The following is a 23722-nucleotide window of genomic DNA, read 5'->3' as shown; positions in this document are numbered from 1 at the left end:
AGATGTGTCTGGCAGTCTCCCTGCTTATCCGCAGCCTCCTCCTGCATGCCCAGTCTGGGAGTTCCTCAAAGGACATACGGTTGCGGCAGATGCATGGCCTCATCCGGCCCCTCCTTGGCACCACCTCCTCTTCCTCCTACTCTTTCTGTTGGGCGGCCGGCCCTCCAGCCTGAGCGGCTGCCATCTGCCCCTCTGCAGCCCGCTCCTCTGCTGCAGCCTCCGCCTCCTCTCTAAGACACCCCCGCTCACGCTGCCTCAGGACTGCATGCAGAGCAGCGGCCGTCGCCACAGCGGCCAACATTGCTGGTTGATGACCGAACATGATTATCTGGAGGGGGTTAGGGGAACACATGTCATCATGGCTCATACACCCGTGCACATCCTGGTACCATGGGCTACATGGTGGCCCCGGTTGTCACCGCGCGCCCCAGCTAGGCATGTCCCCCACCCCGCAACCCGGCCCCGTCAGTGCCCTCGGTCCTGGTGCCTGTCCGTGCTGCCAAGGCCACCATTTGATGGCACTGCCCTCACTGGGGGCTGCCGTCAGTGTGGCCCCGGCTGGTTCCCCGGTGGGTGTCGCCGGTTGTGTGGGGTGGCCGTGGAGTGGGGCGGCACCCACCTACACAGTCATTTTCTCGCCATCCACCTAGGGGCCGGGGTGTTTTGAGCGACAAACTCTACCATAGTTACTTTACTCAACTTTCTCCCAGTCCTGCAAGCTTCCGATGATTCAATTATTCCTATTTTTAGAACCGTCACAGTTCCAGCGCTTGGCAAAAAGACAGGTTTATGTTCTACATGGCCAAAGGCAGAGGCCTCATGGGGGTAAATCTGTTTTATAAACTTGGCTCGAAACTTGCAGACCCCACCAGAGCACCCATTAATGTGATCGATGACACAGACTACACACCATGTATTCATTCCCTATTTACCGGATTTGGGGAGATTAAGAGGCACTGTCAATGCTCCTCATGGAGGCACATCAATTCCACCAGTTGCCCAAAATTTGAGAATGTTGCTGTTTAGCGATCCATGTCAGAGGTCACAGGAGCTGAAATGGCTTGAAACAGATGGTATCATTGAGCAAATGAAGTCATCTCCATGACTATTAAACCTAGTCATGGGCAGCATGGTAGCATTGTGGATAGCACAATTGCTTCACAGCACCAGGGTCCCAGGTTCGATTCCGGCTTGGGTCACTGTCTGTGTGGAGTCTGCACATCCTCCCCGTGTGTGCGTGGGTTTCCTCTGGGTGCTCCGGTTTCCTCCCACAGTCCAAAGATGTGCAGGTTAGGTGGATTGGCCATGCTAAATTGCCCTTAGTGTCCAAAATTGCCCTTAGTGTTGGGTGGGGTTACTGGGTTATAGGGATAGGGTGGGGGTGTTGACCTTGGGTAGGGTGCTCTTTCCAAGAGCCGGTGCAGACTCGATGGGCCGAATGGCCTCCTTCTACACTGTAAATTCTATGATCTATGATCTATGATCTATAAAATATATTTTTATTTGGTAAAATTATTATTCCTAATTTCCTAATTTACAAATGATGTTACTGGATCTGAAGATTGATAAATTAGTTTCATCCCGTATCACCGTTGGTAAAATATCCTTGTCTAATTTCACAATTACAGCACCTTGCAGGGCAAATATATTTCAGCTGAAGGATGCAGGGCATAAAATTGCCTAACCAGGCACCCTCCAGCAAAGTCCATTCATTGTTTACTCCCCAGTGGCTCCATGGACAAAAATAGCAACTGAAGTGATAGTGAACCATAAAGCTCAGTAATGTCCCAGGTCTGGGTTAGCCCAGTAAGGACAGTATTGAGACATTACAATTGGCTTTAATGTCTCGGAATTAGGCTGGAGAAATGTCTATTAGGTTTTACACGACTGATTGCTACCCAATACTCCTGCCGAAACGCAGAAATGTGTGGGCGTGAGGAAGGACAGGGTCAGGTTAATCTGTGACATTTTATGATTGAACAGCCTGTCAATACGCATTGTTTTTATTTTGTGCGGCTAGACAATGGCTAGCTGCAGATAAGGGTGGCACAGTAGCACAGTGGTTAGCACTGATGTTTCACAGCAGCAGGGTCCCGGGTTCGATTCCCGGCTTGGGTCACTGTCTGTGCGGAGTCTGCACGTTCTCCCTGTGTCTGCGTGGGTTTCCTCCGGGTGCTCTGGTTTCCTCGCACGAGTCCCAAAAGACATGCATGTTAGGTGAATTGGACATTCTGAATTCTCCCTCTGTGTACCCGAACAGGCACCGACTAGGGGCTTTTCACAGTAACTTCATTGCAGTGTTAATGTAAGCCTACTTGTGACACCAATAAAGATTATTTTTATAATGGAAGGCTTCCAACAACCCGGGGAACTGTATCTCAGCATGTCACCAACTTCAGGAGAAGGGAGAAAATTAGAAATTGACAAAACAAGAGTTGCCTGTGCATATGCCCTTCAAAGCCCCCAAAAAAACAATCAACTTGCTTAAAAGAAGTCGGGAATAGGTACTATATAAATGAATATCCAGGAGGGCAGCATGGTGGCACAGTGGGTTAGCACTGCTGCCTCACGGCGCCAAGGTCCCAAGTTCGATCCCGGCTCTGGGTCACTGTCAGTGTGGAGTTTGCACATTCTTCCTGTGTTTGTGTGGGTTTTGCCCCCACAACCCAAAGATGTGCAGGTTAGGTGGATTGGCCACGCTAAATTGCCCCTTAATTGGAAAAAATAAATTGGACACTCTTAAATTTGTATTTTTAAAAAAAATGAATATCCAGAAACTTTAAAAGCTTAAATTTCCACTATTTATTTGCTTCATCTGCTTAAATTATTATCCGTTATAACATATCCATCATTATTAGTTGCAGCACGGTGGCACAGTGGCTAACACTGCTGCCTCACAGCGCCAGGGACCCCGGTTTGATTCCGACCTCAAGTGACTGCCTGTGGATGGACGGATGAGGGGGGATGGACGAGTGGTTGAGATGGGCGAGTGGGTGGGTAGGTCAGTGAGTAAGTTCAGTGATTAGGTGAATACAATTGTTAGGTGGGTATGGTGGAGGAAGGAGAGGATAGGTGGACAGTTTGGGTGTGCTGGTAGATGGGTCAGAGGTTATGATATTTGGCAGGTCAGATTGGGGGGGGGGGGTTGGTTCGCATTGAGGGGTGAATTAGTCAGATGTTCGGGGTGGTAGGCAGATCAGGGTTAGACGAGTTGGGTAGGTGTAGTCGGGTTGGTTCTGGAGGTAATAGAGGATTGGAAGGTAGTCAATAATGTAGGGTCCAGGTGAAAGACTCGTTTTTATTCTGTCTTAACATTGGGATTGGATTGGATTGGATTTGTTTATTGTCACGTGTACCGAGGTACAGTGAAAAGTATTTTTCTGCGAGCAGCTCAACAGATCATTAAGTACATGAGAAGAAAAGGGAATAAAAGAAAATGCAAAATAGGGCAACACGACATATATAAAAGCACTGGCATCGGATGAAGCATACAGGGTGTAGTGTTAATGAAGTCAGTCCATAAGAGGGTCATTTAGGAGTCTGGTAACAGCGGGGAAGAAGCTGTTTTTGAGTCTGTTCGTGCGTGTTCTCAGATTTCTGTATCTCCTGCCCGATGGAAGAAGTTGGAAGAGTGAGTAAGCTGGGTGGAAGGGATCTTTGATTATCCTGCCCGCTTTCCCCAGGCAGCGGGAGGTGTGCATGGAGTCAATGGATGGGAGGCAGGTTCGTGTGATGGACTGGGCGGTGTTCGCGACTCTCATTTCCAGAGTCAAAGACATTCTCGGAGGGCTCTGGGGAGCAGGATAATTTTGAGAATTGAAACCACTTGGGCAATTCCCAAAGAAATCCATGCATCAGGACTTCCATAGGGTCCCAATTCACATCTTCAGTCGCACGACCAACCTCCGACAATCCCGAGATTGGAAGATTTGGCCCAATGTAATTCTGTTCATAAACTAGTAGCTATAAACTAATACTTACAATCAGCGTAGAATAGCGCCACCATGTGGGGAATTGTTGCTAAACTCGTAGGAAAGCTGCTGTCTGTTAGTGCCTGAACAAAGTCCAAATTGAGTTCCCTCCATCTGTCTCTAGAGATAGTTTCTGCCACTTCATCATCTTGAATACCTGAAGTATGGAAAAAATAATTTTCAGATCTAACTTTAGATCATCAATTCTCCTAATCATGCATTCATTCCATAAAGTACTATAAGCATATTACTACCCTGAATGCCTGTACTATATGTTAAATCAGGTTCTGTTTCTGCTTTTCAAGGCATCACAAATCGTCTGCAGAGGTGATCTTCTCTCATCTGGAGAGGATGCTTCTACAGGTAGCAGCACTGGAACAACAACCACTGCCATTCCCGTACCAGCCTCCCCGAGCAGGCGCCGGAATGTGGCGACTAGGGGCTTTTCACAGTAACTTCATTTGAAGCCTGCTTGTGACAATAAGCGATTTTCATTTCATTTTTCATTTTTCCTCGATGCGTAATTCACAGGTACGTCAGCGATTGCTGGCCTTTTCGCAAAATTATTATAGATACAGAAATAGATACAGGGGTTACTTTCTTTAGCTTTTTCAGGGAAAAAAATGATTATTCTCATCTCACGAAATATGATAGCACAGTGGGGAGGAGGAGAAGGCAGATATGGAGGTATCCTGGCTATTTGATCACTGAGGTACTCAATTAATCAGCAAACTCCAACCTAAAAATGCGAAAGATACAGGGCTGGATTCTCCATTCCTACGTCTAGGTGCTGACGCCAACAGAGTATCCGCGATGTTTCACGACGGAAAAATCGACGCGGCACCCAGACCGATTCCGCGTGTACACTCCCTCCCCCCCACACGCAGCCCGATTGGCCCGAAAAGATGGTGCCGGTTGTGCTGGACCGCATACCTGACCACCCCGACACTATAGCCCACCTCCCAGCCACCCCCTCTACTCTCCTCAGCCCTGGCAAAAGCCCCCCCCCCCCCCCTCCGGCCAGCGGCACGGCTCTCGGCTGGACACTCTCTCTCTCTCTCCCCACAGCCGCCACACCAGGCTCACGATCGCTGAGACCACACATGGCGCGCGCCCTTGGGAACTCGGCCCATCGGAGGCAGAGCATAATATCGGTGGCCCCGATATTTATATGCAAACGGGTTGCGACTGCACGCGGCGTGCATCTCGGTGACGCCGATTTGGAGTTGGCAGAGCATCGCAACCCGGCATCAAGTCAGCACCTGCTGCAATTCCGGCGTCAGGAGCCATTCTCCGCCCGATCGCCGTTCCCAATATCGACGTCGGGCAATGGAAATCCCGTCCACAATCTTTTTTTTTTAGAAAATATTTTATTGAGGCATTTATAATTTTAACAATTTTAAACATCAGGAACAAGAACAAAATATAACCAACACACACACCCAGTGGCAAACCCCAGCCAACATGACTTACACAAACAGTACCACCTTCCCCAGCCCCCCTTCCACTAGTTCTCCTGCGCTTACTCTCTGTCATGTTATTCACCCAGGGGTAACACGGACTGCAACTGGATGCAATTGTACTTGAAAGTAGACTCCAAACTGTGATGTTAGTTCAATACGCTTTATTGAACTTGTTAAGCAGTGCACACAGTTCGCTGTGGGTTTGACATTCTACTAATCTAACTAGACCAGACTAGCTCTGAGCCACGTGTCAAAGGTGCTAACTGATATATACACCCTGACTGACACTACAGTTGTCACCAGTGGAAAGGGGCAGAATGTTGATGCCTCGTGTGTTTTATAGCCCACCTTCTAGTGGTCTGCCTGGTGATTGGTTGTGTTCTGTCCCGTGTGTTGATTGGCTGTACTGGGTGTCTGTCACTGCCTGTCTGTATGTCATTATGTGCATGAGTGGATATCATGACATCTCCCCCTTTTTAAAGAAAAGTGTTGGTTGCTTGGAGCATATGCGACTGTATATACATATTTACATTAAATCGCGAGTGGATGAATATATATATATGTGATATATATGAGGGGTCTAGCGTGCAGATACAGAGTAAAATTTACAAGATAAATGTCTATAAGTCCAATCTTTTGGGTTGGCGTCAGATCCTTGTCGACCGCCTGAGAGGTGGAGGTGGGGACGACGGCGCCTTGACTTGTGGGATTGCTGCCAGATTGGTGGCCTCGTGGTGCGAGGTGTCCGGAGGAGGCATAATAACAAGTAGGGTCTGGTGTTGGGCAGGCAACTTTGCGCAGTGTCCTTCTGTTGCGCCTGACAATGGAGCCATCAGCCATACGAACTACAAACGATCTGGGAGCAGCCGGTCGAACAACAACAGCTGGAGCTGACCAGCCTCCATCAGGTTGCTTGATCCGAACAACATCTTCCGGAGATAGCACAGGCAAATCGGTAGCATGAGCATCGTACGTTAGCTTTTGCCGGTTCCCGAGTTGCTGCACCTTTTGCAGCACTGGGAGGTGATCCAGGGCTGGTAAGTGTATGGCCGGAACAGTCGTCCGCAGGTCTCTATTCATGAGGAGTTGAGCCGGAGACATACCGGTGGACAGAGGGGTTGCCCTGTACGCCAACAGGGCAAGGTTGAAATCAGAAGCAGTGTCCGCAGCCTTGCAGAGCAGTTGCTTCACTATATGGACCCCTTTTTCAACCTTCCCGTTGGACTGCGGGTAGTGTGGGCTTGAGGTAATGTGGTTGAATTGGTACAACTTGGCGAAATTGGACCACTCTTGGCTGTGGAAGCAGGGACCATTGTCACTCATGACAGTGAGTGGAATACCATGCCTGGCAAATGTCTCCTTGCAGGCCTTGATGACTGTCCTTGATGTGAGGTCTGACAGCTTCACAACTTCCGGGTAATTTGAGAAGTAATCTATGATGAGCACATAGTCACACCCATTGGCGTGAAAAAGGTCGATCCCCACCTTGGACCACGGAGAGGTCACGATCTCGTGTTGCTGGAGTGTTTTTTTTGTTTGAGCAGGCTGGAAGTGCTGGCCGGTCGCACAATTGAGGACCATGTTGGATATGTCCTGGCTGATGCCAGGCCAATAGACAGCCTGCCGGGCCCTGCGCCTACACTTTTCGACACCGAGGTGTCCCTCGTGGATTTGTTTGAGCACTAAGCTCTGCAGACTGTGAGGAATAACGATACGATCTAGCTTGAGGAGGATCCCCTCGACGACTGTCAGATCGTCCTTCACATTAAAGAACTGAGGGCATTGCCCTTTTTGCCAGCCATTTGCAAGGTGGTGCATTACACGCTGAGAAGAGGGTCCTTGGCAGTCTCTTCACAAATGCTGATCACTCTTTCATGTGACGCCGGGAGGTTGCTGGCACACAGTTGCACCTGTGCCTCAGTCTGGCAGATGAAGTCAACCTGTTCACAGGGCGAGGTGTTGGAGCGGGACAGGGCATCCGCAATTATCAGCTCCTTGCCTGGTGTGTACACTAACTCAAAATTGTACCTTTAGAGTCGAAGGAGAATGCGCTGAAGCCTGGGCACCATGTCATTCAAGTCCTTATGAATGATATGAACCAAGGGTCCGTGGTCAATCTCCACTGTGAATGTTGGTAATCCGTAGACGTAGTCATGGAACGTTACAATGCCGGTTAGGAGGCCCAGGCACTCTTTTTCTATTTGGGCGTATCTCTGTTCAGTAGGAGTCATGGCCCTTGACGCATAAGCAACTGGAGCCCAGGACGAGGAGTCATCCCTCTGGAGGAGCACCGCACCAATGCCATCCTGGCTTGCGTCTGTGGAGATTTTTGTTTCCCTGTCCGGGTCAAAAAACACTAGTACCGGAGCAGTGGTGAGCTTTGCTTGGAGCTCGAGCCACTCTGCTTGATGTGTGGGTAGCCACTGGAATACAGTGGACTTCTTCACCAGATGCCTGAGAGCCGTGGTGTGTGAGGCCATGTTGGGAATGAATTTTCCCAAGAAAGTTCACCATTCCGAGGAGGCATAGTACCGCCTTTTTGTCTTCCGGGGTCTTCATGGCGTTAATGGTCTTGACCTTGTCCGAATCTGGTCGCACACCCTGCTCGGATATCTGGGCGTCCAAGAACTTGAAGGTTGACATGCCAAAGGAGCACTTGGCCTTGTTCAGCTTGAGGCCGTTTGCATGGACACGTCGAAAGACTTGTTTGAGACGAGATAGGTGTTCCTCGGGGGTCGTGCACCACATGATTACATAATCTACGTAGACATGCACACCCTCAATGGCCTCCATCATCTGCTCCATGATCCTGTGGAAGATTTCAGAGGTTGAGACAATGCCGAACGGCATATGGTTATAACAGTACCTGCCAAATGGTGTGTTGAACGTGCAGAGCTTCCTGCTGGACTCGTCCAGTCGTATCTGCCAGAAACCATGCGATGCATCTAGCTTGGTGAAGAATTTGGCATGTGCCATCTCACTTGTCAGTTCCTCCCGCTTCGGAATCGGGTAGTATTCCCGCATTACATTCTGGTTAAGATCTTTGGGGTCTATGCATATCCGCAACTCTCCTGAGGGCTTCTTCACACAGACCATCGAGGTGACCCAGTCAGTCGGTTCCGTCATTTTGGAGATGATGCCCTGGTCTTGGAGCTCCTGTAGCTGTGCCTTTAAACGTTCCTTCAGAGGAGCCGGCACCCGGCGTGGTGCGTGGATTACAGGCGTGGCATCAGGCCAGAGTAGGATCTTGTAGCAGTATGGCAGAATGCCCATTCCATCAAACACATCCGGATATTGAGCAAGGATGGCATCAATGTCAGCCTGAAGATCCACATCGGAAGAAGACTTGGTATGAACTCGCTGTACGAGGTTAAGTAGCTTGCATGCATGGGCACCGAGCAGGGATGCCTTATCAGGCTTGACGATTTCAAATCGCAGTGTGACATTGATGATCTTGTTGGAGACGAATAGATGACAAGATCCTAGTGCAGTGATGGCATTGCCATTATAATCGAGGAGGTGGCAGGCTGGCGGAAGAATTTTGGGTTGCTTTTTAATGCGGTCAAAATCAGCTTGAGAGATGAGATTGGCAGAAGCACCAGTGCCCAGCTTGAACTGGAAGCTGCATTGATTTAAGTGTATGACAGCACGCCATTCATCCGCAGAATCTACATTGAGGATAGATAGGCGTCTTGCTGAATTTGAAGAGGCATACTCACATGTAGAGATGATGCCCATACGATAGGGGGACTCCAGGCAGTCGTCCTCTGGATCCGTAGTGCTATCAGGATCAGAATCCAGGAAACCTTGCTGTACACATCGAACGCGTTTGCGTTGGAATTGGGATCGCTGGCCCTTGACTGGTGGTGCAGACCTGCACAAGGCTGCATAATGTCCAGGCTTCCCGCAATTTGAACATCGCCTGCCTTTTGCAGGGCATTGCTGCTTTAAGTGGGCGGTGCCGCAGTTCGGGCACGTCATGACGTTGACGTCTTTACGCTCCGTCCGTCGTCGCACATGCGTGGTGCGGTCAGCTGACGTTCGGACCTGCGCAGTTTGGTTTTCGGCCACTTCGTTCTCCCGTTCGTGTTGCGCATGTGTGGTGCCCCGGGAAAAATGCGCGAAATGGCCACTTTCATCGATACTGAGGCGCTGCATCCGGGCGATGGCCTGTATACTCTCTGCCTCGTGGGAGGCAAGTTTTTCGTATTCTGCCGATTTGAAACGGGAGTACCGATTTCTCACATGCTCATGCACTATACACGTCTCGATTGCGACTGGCAGGGTCATGTGCTTAATTATGAGGAGTTGCTCCTGCAAGGAATCGGAGTGCACCCCAAACACGACCTGATCCCTGATCATGGAATCAGCGGTGTCACCATAATTGCAGGACTGCGCGAATATACGGAGAGGAGTTAGAAAGGATTGGAATGGTTCATCCTTACCCTGAAGGCATTGCTGGAAGAGATAGCGCTCAAAGCTCTCATTTGTTTTGACTTCACAGTGACTGTCGAACTTCTAAAACGGTCTTGAATTTGGTCTTGTCCTGGCCATCGGTAAAATTAAGCGAGTTGAAAATCTGGATGGCTTGGTCCGCAGTTGATAGGAGCAGCGCGATTTTTCTGGCATTGGACGCATCCTTGAGGCCTGAGGCCTCAATGCAGAGAAGGAACCTTTGCTTGACGACCCGCCAGTTGGCGCCGAGATTGCTTGTGGAGTACCTGGCCGGTGAGAATGGCAGAGGTGCCGTTAACAGTGCCCCCAACTCGTGTCTTTACGCGAGGCCGCCTCCACCCGCTCCCACACTGCCCCCTCCCCCACTACCTGACCATCGCAATATTCGCCACCCAATAATAATTTACAAAATTCGGAAAGGCCAGCACCCCCACCCCCACTCCAGCAGCATCTTCACCCACGGGGTTTTACCCGCCCTAACAAATCCCGAGATCACTGCATTTACTTTCTTAAAGAATGCCTTGGGGATAAAAAGTGGAAGGCTCTGGAAGACGAACAAAAACTTTGCAAGTAGTCATTTATAATTGTCTGATCCCGCCCTGCCAATGACAACGGGAGCGCATCTGAAAGTATCCCCTCATCTGTTCTACCAACCGACTCAGATTCAACTATGAAGCTGCTCCGACTCCCGCACCACCTGGATACCCAGAGACAGAAGGCTCGCCCCCCCACCTTTAACGGCATCTCACCCAATCTCTTCTCCTGTCCCCTCGCCTGAATCACAAAGACCTCACTCTTACCCGTATTCAATTTATACCCCGAAAACCGACCGACTTCCTCTAATATGCCCATAATCCCTCCAATCCCCCCAGCGGATTTGAAATATACAGAAGTAAATCATCCGCGTAAAGCGAGACCCTCTGTTCCACTCCCCCCCCCCCCCCCCCGTACTATCCCGTGCCATACCCTCAACGTTCTCAGTGCCATTGCCAACGGCTCTCTAGCCAGGGCAAACAGCAGTGGGGAAAGTGGGCACCTCTGCCTTGTCCCCCGGTGTAACCTAAAATAATCTGATCTTGCCCGGTTCATCCGCACACTCGCCACCGGTGCCTGATATAACAACCGGGCCCAGTCTACAAATCCCTGCCCAAACCCAAACCGCCCAAAGACCTCCCATAGGTATTCGCACTCCATTCGATCAAAGGCCTTCTCTGCGTCCTTGGCCACCACCTTGCGTCCCTCTGGAGCCATCATGATCACATTAATTAACCTCCTGATGTTGGCCGCCAGATGCCTCCCCTTCACGAACCCCGTCTGGCCCTCCCCATTACCCCTGGCACACAGTCCTCGATCTTCGAGGCCAAGATCTTTGCCAATAGTTTGGCATCTACTTTTAACAGGGTAATAGGTCTCGATGACCCACATTGTTCCGGACCTTTATCTCGCTTTAGAATGAGGGAGATTGACGCTTGCGACAACGTCAGGGGGAGTGCTCCCAGCTCTTTTGCCTCATTGAAAGCTCTTGACAACAGCGGTCCCAATACTCCTGAGAACTTCTTGTAGAATTCACTGGGTACCCGTCCAGACCCGGGGCCTTACTCGATTTCATCGCCTCCATCCCCTCCATTACTTCTATCAGCCCAATTGGGGCCCCAGGCCCTCTACCGACTCCCCATCTATCTTCGGGAACTCCAACCTTTCCAGAAACCGCCACATCCCCTCCTCCCCGGCTGGGGGTTCCAACTCGTATAGCTTACTATAGAAGTCCCTAACCACCCTATTCACCCTTGCTGGGTCCAAGACCGTATTCCCACCTGTGTCCTTCACTTTCACAATCTCCCTCACCGCTTCCTACTTCCTCAACTGGTGCGATAGCATCCTGCTCGCCTTCTCCCCATACTCTTTCACCACCCCTCTCACCCTCGCCCTCACCTGCCCCACCACCTTACCCTGTAGGTAATAGCTCAAACTCCATCTGCAGCCTCTGCTGTTCCTTTAGCAGCCCTGCCTCTGGGGCCTCCGCATATCTCCTGTCCACATGCAGGATTTCATCCACTAGCCTTTCTATCTACGCCCACTCCGCCTTCTCCCTGTGTGCCCGAATCGATATAAACTCCCCCCTACCATTGCCTTCAGTGCCTCTCACACCGTACCTGCCGAAACCTCCCCCGTGTCGTTAATCTCCAGATATCCTTGGATGGCCTTCCTCACCCGCTCACACATCTCTTCCTCCGCCAACAGTCCCACATCCAGCATCCATTGTTGGGCACTGCCCCCCCCCCCCCCGCCTTAGCTCACTCGTAGGTTCACCGAGTGCAAGCATGGTCTGACACCACTATTGCCGAATACACAATATCAACCACTCCCACCAACAACGTCTTGTCGAAGATGAAAACGTCTATTCAGTATACCTTGTGCACATGGGAGTAGAATGAAATGCTTTCAACCTCGGTCTCCAAATCTCCACGGATGCAGCCCCCCCCCAAAGTCTCCCAAATCTCTATGGCTCCACCCCCACCCCCACACCTCCATGAACCCCTGGAGCTCCTTGGCTGTTGCCGACACCCCCCCCCCCCCCCCCCCCCCCCACGACTTCAAGCTCGACCGGTCCAGTCTCGTATCCACAACCTTATTGAAGTGTCCCGTCTCCCCCCATAACCAACGGGTAAGAGTCCAGGTCAGGGATCCTCCCCAGCACCCGCCTCATAAATTCAACATCGTCCCAGTTCGGGGCATAGATGTTCACTAACACTACCGGCATCCCCTCCAGTTTCCCATTCACCATAACATACCTTCCCCCAGAGTCCTCTACTATACCTCCCACTTCCCCCAGAGTCCTCTACTATACCACCCACTTCCCCCCCCCCCCCGAGTCCTCTACTATACCACCCACTTCCCCCAGAGTCCGCCACTATTCTTCCCACTACCCCAGAATCCGGCACTATATTTCCCACTTCCTCCAGAGTCGAGTCCGCCACTATACTTCCCACTTCCCCCAGAGTCCGCTACTGTACTTCCCACTTCCCCCAGAGTTTGCCACTATACTTCTCACTTCCCCCAGACTCCGCGACTATACTTCCCACTTCCCCCAGAGACCGCCACTATACTTCTCACTTCCCCCAGCGTCCGCCACTATACTTCCCACTTCCCCCAGAGTCCGCCACTATACTTCCCACTTCCCCCAGAGTCTGCCACTATACTTCTCACTTCCCCCAGAGTCCGCCACTATACTTCCCACTTCCCCCAGAGTCCGCCACTATACTTCCCACTTCCCCCAGCGTCCGCCACTATACTTCCCACTTCCCCCAGCGTCCGCCACTATACTTCCCACTTCCCCCAGCGTCCGCCACTATACTTCCCACTTCCCCCAGAGTCTGCCACTATACTTCTCACTTCCCCCAGAGTCCGCCACTATACTTCCCACTTCCCCCAGCGTCCGCCACTATACTTCCCACTTCCCCCAGAGTCCGCCACTATACTTCCCACTTCCCCCAGAGTCCGCTACTATACTTCCCACTTCCCCCAGAGTCCGCCACTATACTTCCCACTTCCCCCAGCGTCCGCCACTATACTTCCCACTTCCCCCAGAGTCCGCTACGATACTTCCCACTTCCCCCAGCGTCCGCCACTATACTTCCCACTACCCCAGAGTCCGCCACTATACTTCCCACTTCCCCCAGAGTCCGCTACTATACTTCCCACTTCCCCCAGCGTCCGCCACTATACTTCCCACTTCCCCCAGAGTCCGCCACTATACTTCCCACTTCCCCCAGCGTCCGCAACTATATTTCCCACTTCCCCCAGCGTCCGCCACTATACTTCCCACTTCCCCCAGTCTGTGACTATACTTCCCACTTCCCCCAGAGTCCGCCACTATACTTCCCACTTCCCCCAGACTCCGCGACTATACTTCCCACTTCCTCCAGAGTCCGCTACGATACTTCCCACTTCCCCCAGAGTCCCCACTATACTTCCCACTTCCCCCAGCGTCCGCCACTATACTTCCCACTTCCCCCAGCGCCGGCACTATACTTCCCACTTCCCCCAGAGACCGCCACTATACTTCCCACTTCCCCCAGAGTCCGCCACTATACTTCCCACTTCCCCCAGAGACCGCCACTATACTTCCCACTTCCCCCAGAGACCGCCACTATACTTGCCACTTCCCCCAGAGTCCGCTACTATACTTCCCACTTCCCCCAGAGACCGCCACTATACTTCCCACTTCCCCCAGAGACCGCCACTATACTTGCCACTTCCCCAGAGACCGCCACTATACTTCCCACTTCCCCCAGAGTCCGCCACTATACTTCCCACTTCCCCCAGAGTCCGCCACTATACTTCCCACTTCCCCCAGAGTCCGCTACTATACTTCCCACTTCCCCCAGAGTCCGCTACTATACTTCCCACTTCCCCCAGAGTCCGCCACTATACTTCCCACTTCCCCCAGCGTCCGCCACTATACTTCCCACTTCCCCCAGAGTCCGCTACTATACTTCTCGCTTCCACCAGAGACCGCCACTATACTTCCCACTTCCCCCAGAGTCCGCCACTATACTTCCCACTTCCCCCAGCGTCCGCCACTATACTTCCCACTTCCCCCAGAGTCCGCTACTATACTTCCCACTTCCACCAGAGACCGCCACTATACTTCCCACTTCCCCCAGAGTCCGCCACTATACTTCCCACTTCCCCCAGCGTCCGCCACTATACTTCCCACTTCCCCCAGAGTCCACTACTATACTTCCCACTTCAAACGCCTAACCGCTTACTGATCAAAATCGCCACCCACTTTGTTTTTTTTTTTTTTTAAAGAGTTCAATCCCGAATGAAATACTTGCCCAACCCAGCCCTCCCTCAATCTAGGCCCCCACCTTCACGCGAGTCTCCTGTAGCATGGCCACATCCACCTTTAATCTTTTTAAATGTACGAACCCCACCCCCCACCGATCAAGCATAGTCCCCCTTCTTGGGCCTGCCTCCAGCCCGCGTCCCGCACCCGCCATTGGGCGCCCACCATCATCGATCCTCCTCCCATTACATTTTAAAAGCCCTTCCCATATCAGCAGTACGTTCCCCTCCCCCCACCCAGTCCCCCAAAAAACAACCCCTTCTCCCCCCCACGCCTCAGTGAACTAACTCACCCAGCTAGTCTGGCAGCCCCTGCCCATGGCACCCAGCATCCTAACCCCCACTAATAGCCCCTGCCGTCCGCTCAATCATCTTGCTACTGCAAACAAACAAACACAACCCCTCCCCAAGCCCAATCGAAGAGATCAACCCCCCATCTTCCAACAAAGAACAAAAGCAAACCTGAAGCCGACCAATGGCCCCAAACACAAACTAAACGCAGTGCCAAAGCATCTCCACCAAAGTTCAAGGTCCACCTTCTCCTGCCAGTCCACTGTCTTTGATAAATTGTATCGCCACCTCCATGTCGAAAAGTACAGCTCCCGGCCGTCGGTGCTGGCTGAACATCTCGTTCAGGAAGCCCATCAGCTGCTCGGTTGACCACTGAGCCGGCAGGGCCGCTCCCTGACCCTCCGCCATCTCCACGTGCGTCGCAGGCACCGCCCCAACCTTTGCAGTCTGTTCCCTCTTTTGCGACCGCACGGCCCTCAGCTCCATACACCAGCTTGTCAATCTCTTCTGCTAACTCTCCTGCACCTTTTTTCTTCCTCACATTCACCCATTAAGCAGGGAAAAGGTCTGAAAAAAACGTCACTCGTGGGAGCCACCAAATGTGCAACCACTCGCACCATGGCCGCCACCGGACGTCCTGCTCACAATCTTTACAAAATACAGCCGAACATAAAAATATCTCAGCAAAAAATCATACTTAGAATTTAACATTCAGTAACTAAGAATTTTATGTTACCTACTTAAATAATTATTATAAAGAAACATTCCATTTTTTGTTTAAAATAATGACATTGTCCTGGCTGACTTGCAGATTATATGTACAGCATTTTCTATTTTTTACTTTTTCCTGGCTCATGGATACACGTCAGCAATGCTGGTAAATAGGCTGATATGTCCCTGCTGTAAAGAAAAAATATTCGGATCTATTTTGATGTCACGTGTACTTACAATATATCAACTAGCATTACCTTTCTGAATCAAGAAAATATTACAAAATGAAATAATGCAATTATTGTGCAGTCGTAATGTGCTATTTCATTAAAAGGAATTTTAAAACCACCCAAGGTCGTTTATTTAACCAACAGGAAGTTTTGGATTTTCATCAAACTAAGTGGCATTAAGTATTCGTTGCCCAGTAATGAAAATATATTCTTTTTAATTCATCCGATGAGGGCATCATTATTGCCTATCCCTAATTGTTCTCGAGAAGGTGGTGGTGAGCTGCCTTCTTGAACCATTGCAGTCCTCACAGTTTGGAAAAGAGGTCCAGGACTTTGATCCAGTGAAGGGACGGCGATATATTTCCAAGTCAGGGTGGCGAGTGGTATGGGAGCGAACCTTCAGGTGGTGGTGTTCCCACGTGTCTGCTACTCTTGCCCTCCAGATGGTAGCGGTCGTGGGTTTGGAAGGTGCTGTTAAAGGAACCTTTGTTGAGTTGTTGCCGCCCATCTTGTGGATGGTACATAAAAGCAAGTTACTGCAGATGCTGGGATCTGAAACGAAAACAGAAAGTTCTGGAAAATCGCACGCCTGACAGCATCTGTGGAGGGAGAGGGATTTGACGGCTTTGAAAGAGTCATCCAGACTCGAAAAGTTAGCTCCCTTCTCTCTCCACAGATGCTGTCGAACCTGCTGCGATTGTCCAGCATTTTCTGTTTTTGTTGTAGATGATATACATGGTTGCCATTCTGTGTCGGCAATGGAGGAAATGAATGTTTGTGGATAGGGTGCCAATCAATCGGGTTGCTTTGTCCTGGATGGTGTTGAGCTTCTTGAGTGTTGTTGGAGCTGCGCTTTTCCAGGCAATTGGAGAGTACTCCATCACATTCCTGACTTGTACCTTGTAGATGGAGGAGAGGTTTTGGGGAGTCAGAAGGTGAGTTACTCACTGCAGGATTCCTACTACCTGGTCTCTCTTGAAGCACAGTATTAATATGGCTAGCGCAGTTCAGTTTCTGATCAATGGTAACCACCAGGATGTTGATTGTGGAACATTCAGCGATGGTAATTCCATTGAAAGTCAAGGGACAATGGCTAGATCCTCTCTTCTTAGAGATGGTCATTCCTCGCACTTGTGTGGCATGAATGTTACTTGCCACTTGTCAGCCCAAGACTGGATAGTGTCCAGATCTTGTTGCTTTTGGACATAGATTTGAGGAGTCATAATTGATGCTAAATATTGTGCAAACATCCCCACTTCTGACCTTATGATGAAAGGAAGATCATTAAATGAAGCAGTTAAAGAAGGTCGGGCCTAGGACATATCCTGAGAAATTCCTGCAGTAATGTCCAATGACCACCTTCTTTTGTGCTCAGTATGGACTCCAATCAGCAGAGAGTTTCCCCCGATTCCAATTTTTCTGGGGCTCCTTGGTGCTGCACTTGGTCAAATGCTTCCTTGATGTCAAGGACAGCCACACTCACCTCATCTCTGGAGTTCAGCTCTTTGTCCATGTTTCAACCAAACCTACAATTAGGAGCAGAGAGGTTCTGGTGGAACCCAAACTAGCGTTAGTGAGTAGATTATTGATAATGTAGCCATCTGGGATGGCCACTTACAACTATGTACAGAGAAACTCGCAAAGCCTAGCGGGTAAAATGGTCAAGCCAAGACTCAGGCAGGCTCAGAGCCTGAAATGCATATCTGTAAGCAAGAAGTCCAGACGTTATCGAAACTCTGTCCAATTAGCATTTTAATGGGGCCGATTAGCATTTGATGGCCCATCTTCACCGAGACAAAGGACTGGTACTCGAGCAACCGGGACAGTCCCAGACATTTCGGCGCCACTCCCTGTTCAAGGGAAACGCAAACAACGGGGTCAGTGACCACTTGGGGCACGCCCAGCCATCAGATCCCCGCCCACTTATTGGTTAGGAATCGAACGGAGTGATCGGGGATCACCCAATTAGTAGGGTCCAAACTGAAGGACCGCCCAAAAGAGCGCGAAAACCCCCAAGTATAAGGAGAAGAGTTCGCCATATGTTCGGTCTCTCTTAGTCCTGGTAACCCGGTCACGGCCATCTCCAAGTGCAGCAACACCAGAAGCAAGTCTAAGTTCAACCCTCGCTACCAGACGGATGAGCCCAGCTGAGCAGCAGTTATTCCATCGGACTCGATAGATCCAGAAGCGAACAGCGGCCACTGTTTTCTGACCTAAGCCGGGTACCCGAAGTTAAGTACAGGTTGTCTTAGTTGATAGGTGTAGTTAACTAGTAGTGTTTATGTTGCATGACTAATTGTGTGCAAATAAAGTACCCGTGACCTTAAACTAACTAACCGGTGTTTGGCTCTTTGATCGATAGCCGGTCGAAACTTGTGGTGGTATCATCTGATACCTGGCGACTCTAAGCATTAGAATATAGATAACATAGAAAGAAGGGCAAATTCACTGATTGCCATAATTGGAACAGAGCCACAGAAAGGACAGAGGAAAGAAAAGGCAACAATAAGCAAGTTCAACTTGATGGTACTGTTGATGACTCTTTCCATCACTTTACTAATGATTAAGAGTAGACCGATGGGGCAGTAATTGGTGGGGTTGGATTTTGTGCGCTTTTCATGTACAGAACGTACCTGGGCAATTTTCAACATTGCTGAGTGGATGCCAGTGTTATATAGTGGAACAACTTGGTTAGGGGCACAGCTAGTTCTGGAACATGTCTTCACTACTATTGCCAGAATATTGTCAGTTGCCACAGTCCTTGCAGCATCCAGTGCCTTTAGCCATTACTTGCTATTACATGTAGTGAATCAAATTGGCTGAAGATGTTCAGCCGTCTACCAACAATCACGACTCAATGTGGCAGGACTGCAGAGCTTAAATCTGATCCATGTTATAAATAATTCACAATTTTACTCCTGTGGTACTATATAAAACATTAGAAAAGATGGAAAAAGAAAAGGTTGTTCTTTCCACAGGAACATGTAGAAGTCAACATTTCTACCTGGGTAATCCCGAAGAAAGATTCTGCAGAGCTTTTTTTTGCTAAAACTTATGAAGTAAAATCTTAAAGTACTTATCTAACATTGAAATCTAAATTATACAACTTTCACCGACAGCCTTATGTGACATAGCATATCCATGGTCCTAAAATTAGGAACCATCATATTTTACAAGGTATTTGATCATATCTAACTATATTTACCTTTACAAAATTACATCCTATTCCTAGTTTGATATTTCCCCAATGTGGGCATGAACAAATAACAATATTGTAAAATGTTCTATTATACAGCAAGGTCACCAAGGCATCAGTTTTCAGTTAACGCAATTGAACCAAAAGACAATAGTAATGGACGTTAGCTCTTTCTCTCCCTGCAGATGCTGCCAGACCTGCTGAGATTTTCCAGCATTTTCTGTTTGGTTTCAGATTCCAGCATCCACAGTAATTTTCGTTTATCTAATTAAAGGATGTTCCACATCTTTTGATTTCATTAAGTTATGCAATGAGTCCACTGTATAAATCTGCTCATCAACAGCATGTGTATTTAAAAACATTTTAAAATTGGAAGAAATGTCTTGATAACTTAGTCAACTCCCTCTGTATGTAGTTGCCATTAGATTTTGCTCCTTTGTGAATTAACTGTACCTCATCATACCTATGTAATCCATATCTTCATTTTCCTCTTCTTCATCGTTTTCCATAGTTGATACACTTTGCACTTTGCCTTCGATAAGATCGACAATTTCTTCAATAGATTTTAAAACCAAATAGTTGATGGAAAAATCCTAAAGCAACATAACAGCGAATTAACACTCAGAACAAAAATGCGTTAGATGTATTAAAATACGTTGAGCACAGAAAAAGTCTAATTATTAACTTCTAAAATTGACTTTTTGGAAAAGCATTCAGTTTAATTCATTCAGGAAAATAAAAACTATACATTAATTATTTGTGAGCCAGATTAAAATGTACATTTGAGCACATTTTGGTTTTGTGATTTAAAAAAAATAATATTTATGGGAAATGGGCTTCACTGGCTAGGCCAGCATTTGTTGCTCCTCCAATTGCCCTTGAATAGGTGGTGGTGAGCTGCCTTCTTGAACTGTTGCAGTCCCTGTGGTGTAGGCATGAGCACCATGCTGTTAGGGACAGAGTTTCAGGATTTTGACCCAACAACAGTTAAGGAACAGCAATATATTTATTTCAAAGTCAAGATGATGAGTGACTTGGAGGGGAACTTCAAGCTGGTAGTGTTCCAATGTGTCTGTTGCCCTTGACCTTCTAGATGTTAGCAGTCGTGGATTTGGAAGGTGCTGCTTAAGGAGCCTTGGTGAATTCCTGCAGTGCATTGTAGAATGGTACACACTGCTGCCGCTGTGAGTGAATGGGTGCAATTCTTCCAAAAATGATCAAGTGTCAGGAAACGTGGTAAGATTCCCGCCAGGTGGGTTGGTGCGATCTCGATCACAATCCACGCCTACTGGTCAATTTTTTTGAGGATGCATATTTTGCATCGACACCGAGGGGCAGGGCTTGACAGACCCATCCTCATTGGCATCAATCCCCCGTCACTGGCATAAGGCCGGCAAGTGAGCGATACTTTGCTATGAAGTCTCCAAAGGTCCTGCCCCTTCAAGCTCCACCCCTTGGCAGTGTCAACTAGGAACTGCCCCTGACAACCTGACAGTCCCAACTTGGCAGTGCCAACCTGCGCACTGTAGGGATGCCACTGCTAGTGGGTAGTGTTTGGGCACCATCCAGCTATATCCCTGGCCACCCAAGTGCTCCAAAGGCCTCCCTGGCATAGTCATCATGTCTTCCCAGAGAGTTCAACAGTGGCTGCGAGAAGGTCTTTATTAAGGAATGTTTGGACTTTAATGTCTGAATTGTGTCAGCTGTTTCTATGGCAGAAACAACCTCCAGTTTAGGTATGCTGTTTAGACACAAGATGCTGAAGAAAAACCACAATGGAAAGAATAAGGTCAGACAGAGCACTTGCTCTTTCTAGGGAGCACTTCAGCGTAGAAGAAAACACGCTACTAAAAAAATGCAGTTAGAAAGAACACCAGCTCAAAAGAGGAAGCACTTCAGAGTTAAGGGACCGTGAAGTGAGAGAAAAAATTAACACTAATCCCTTCTTTGAAATAGCTTGAAACTGTCAATCGAGGTTTATAAAAGCTAATGGGCCGTGAAATGGAATGTAAACAATGCAGCTCAAAGCTTGAAGGCATCTCAGCAAAATGTTAATGGGACAGTACGGTGGTACAGTGGTTAGCACTGTTGCCTCACAGCACCAGGAATTTGGGTTCGATTCTGGCCTTGGTTGACTGGCTGTGTGGAGTTTACATGTTCTCTCCGTGACTGCGTGGGTTTCCTCTGGGTGTTCCGGTTTCCTTCTCAGGCAGGGGAGTGGGCATAGACAGAGTGCTCTTTTGAAGATTTGGTGAAGACCATATGGGCTGAAGGGCCTCCTCCTGCACTGCAGGGATTCTAAGGGGCATGAAATGGGATGTGAGAAATCACGAGATCTTGGGCCTGGCAGTGAAGGTGGAGCTGCACGAGGCGCTGCACAAGAGGTGGGCGGAAAGATTTGAGGACCTGGAGAACAGGTCGAGGAGGAAGAATCTTCGGATTCTGGGTCTCCCCGAAGGAGTGGAGGGGCCCGATGCTGGGGCATATGTCAGCAAGAGGGCCCGGGTGTTCGTGCACTTAGAGGGACTGAAGGCGGACGTGGTTATGCACCAGGAGACACATTTGAAGGTGGCAGATCAGGTTAGGCTGAGAAAGGGATGGCGGGGACAGGTATTCCATTCAGGGTTGGATGCGAAGAACAGAGGGGTTGCAATACTGGTGGGGAAGCGGTTGTCGTTTGAGGCAATGAACATTGTAGTGGATAATGGAGGCCGAGGACAGATAAGAGGCCGGCTGCGGCCAAGGTGCTTAGGGGGTTTATGGACCAGATGTGTGTGTGTGTGTGGGGGGGGGGGGGGGATCCATGGAGGTTTGTCAGGCCCCAGGCCAGGGAATTTTCATTCTTTTCCCACGTCCATAGAGCCTACTCCCAGATAGATTTTTTTATTTTGAGTATGGCGCTAATCCCGAAAGTGGAGGGAACGGAGTATTCAGCCATAGCCATCTCAGACCACGCCCCACACTGGGTGGAGCTGGAGTTAGGAGAGGAGAGGGACCAGCGACCGCTGTGGCGTCTAGATGTGGGGTTATTGGCGGATGAGGTGGTGTGTGGGCGGGTGCAGGGGTGTATTGAAAGATATATGGAGGCCAATGACAACGGGGAGGTGCAGGTGGGGGTCGTCTGCGAGTGCGGTGAGAATAAATGAGGTATTTAGGGACTTCTATGGGGATCTGTACAGATCTGAGCCCCCAGCGGGGGAAGAGGGGATGCGAAGATTTTTGGATCAGCTGAGGTTCCCGAGGGTGGAGGAGCAGGAGGTGGCTGGTTTAAGGGCCCCAATTGGGCTGGAGGAGCTGATTAAAGGATTGGGGAGCATGCAGGCGGGGAAGGCCACGGGGCCAGATGGGTTCCCGGTCGTGTTTTACAGGAAATAAGTGGACCTGCCAGGCCCGTTGCTAGTGAGGACTTTCAATAAGGCAAGGGATGGGGGGACCTTGCCCCCGACAATGTCCAGGGCGCTGAGTCTCTCTGATCCTGAAGCGGGACAAGGACCCACTGCAGTGTGGGTCGTACAGACCGATCTCGCTCCTCAATGTGGATGCTAAGTTGCTGGCAAAAGTACTGGCCGCGAAAATTGAGGACTGTGTCCTGGGGGTGATTCATGAGGACCAGACGGGATTTGTAAAGGGCAGGCAGCTAAACATTAATGTGCGGAGGCTCCTCAATGTGATTATGATGCCCTCGGTGGAGGGAGAAGCGGAGGTAGTGGCAGCTATGGACGCGGAGAAGGCCTTCGACCGGGTGGAGTGGGAGTATCTTTGGGAAGTGCTGCGGAGGTTTGGGTTCGGGGGAGGAGTTCATCAGCTGGGTCAGATTGCTATATAGAGCCCCGGTGGCGAGTGTGGCTACAAATCGGCGGAGCTCGGAGTACTTTCGGCTGTACCGAGGGACGAGGCAGGGGTGCCCCCTTTCCCCCTTGCTGTTTGCATTGGCAATTGAGCCTCTGGCCATGGCACTAAGGGAGTCCAGGAAATGGAGGGGACTGGTCCGAGGGAGAGAGGAACACCGGGTGTCGCTGTATGCGGACGACCTGTTGCTGTATGTGGCAGATCCAGTGGAGGGGATGGCGGAGGTCATAAGATCTTAAGGGAGTTTGGGGACTTCTCGGGGTATAAGCTTAATGTAGGGAAAAGTGAGCTCTTTGTGGTGCATCCAGGGAACCAGGGAAGGGGGATAGACGACCTGCCGTTGAAGAGGGCGGGAAGGAGCTTTCGGTACTTAGGGATCCAGGTGGCTGGGAGTTGGGGGGCCCAGCACAAGCTCAATTTGACGCGGTTGGTGGAGCAGCTGGAGGAGGATTTCAAAAGATGGGATGTGCTGCCATCTAGCGGGCAGGGTGCAGTCAGTTAAAATGATGGTCCTCCCGAGGTTTCTCTTTGTGTTCCAGTGCCTTCCCATTATGATTCCCAAGGCCTTTTTTACATGGGTAGGTAGGAGTATCATGGGTTTTGTGTGGGCAAATAAGACCCCAAGGGTGAAGAGGGTGTTTCTGGAGTGTAGTAGGGACAGGGGAGGGCTGGCTCTGCCGAATTTGTGTGACTATTGTTGGGCTG

General features: G+C 49.8%; 1 protein-coding gene across 1 annotated transcript in view; it reads right to left on the bottom strand.

Annotated features, from left to right (window-relative positions):
- The window catches only part of txndc16 (thioredoxin domain containing 16), a 241426-nt gene that overhangs the window by 139783 nt on the left and 77921 nt on the right, over positions 1–23722 (bottom strand). Inside the window, exons 11-12 of the mRNA XM_072489743.1 lie at positions 19632–19761; positions 3982–4128 (exon numbers count right to left, since the gene is read on the bottom strand). Of these exons, the coding sequence (XP_072345844.1) occupies positions 3982–4128; positions 19632–19761 (277 nt within the window). The remainder of the gene's footprint in view (positions 1–3981; positions 4129–19631; positions 19762–23722) is intronic.

This window comes from Scyliorhinus torazame, chromosome 2, assembly GCF_047496885.1.
Source record: "Scyliorhinus torazame isolate Kashiwa2021f chromosome 2, sScyTor2.1, whole genome shotgun sequence".
Classification (NCBI taxonomy): domain Eukaryota; kingdom Metazoa; phylum Chordata; class Chondrichthyes; order Carcharhiniformes; family Scyliorhinidae; genus Scyliorhinus; species Scyliorhinus torazame.
Note: the sequence above shows the minus strand (reverse complement) of the source record. Positions and strands in the feature narration are given on the sequence as shown.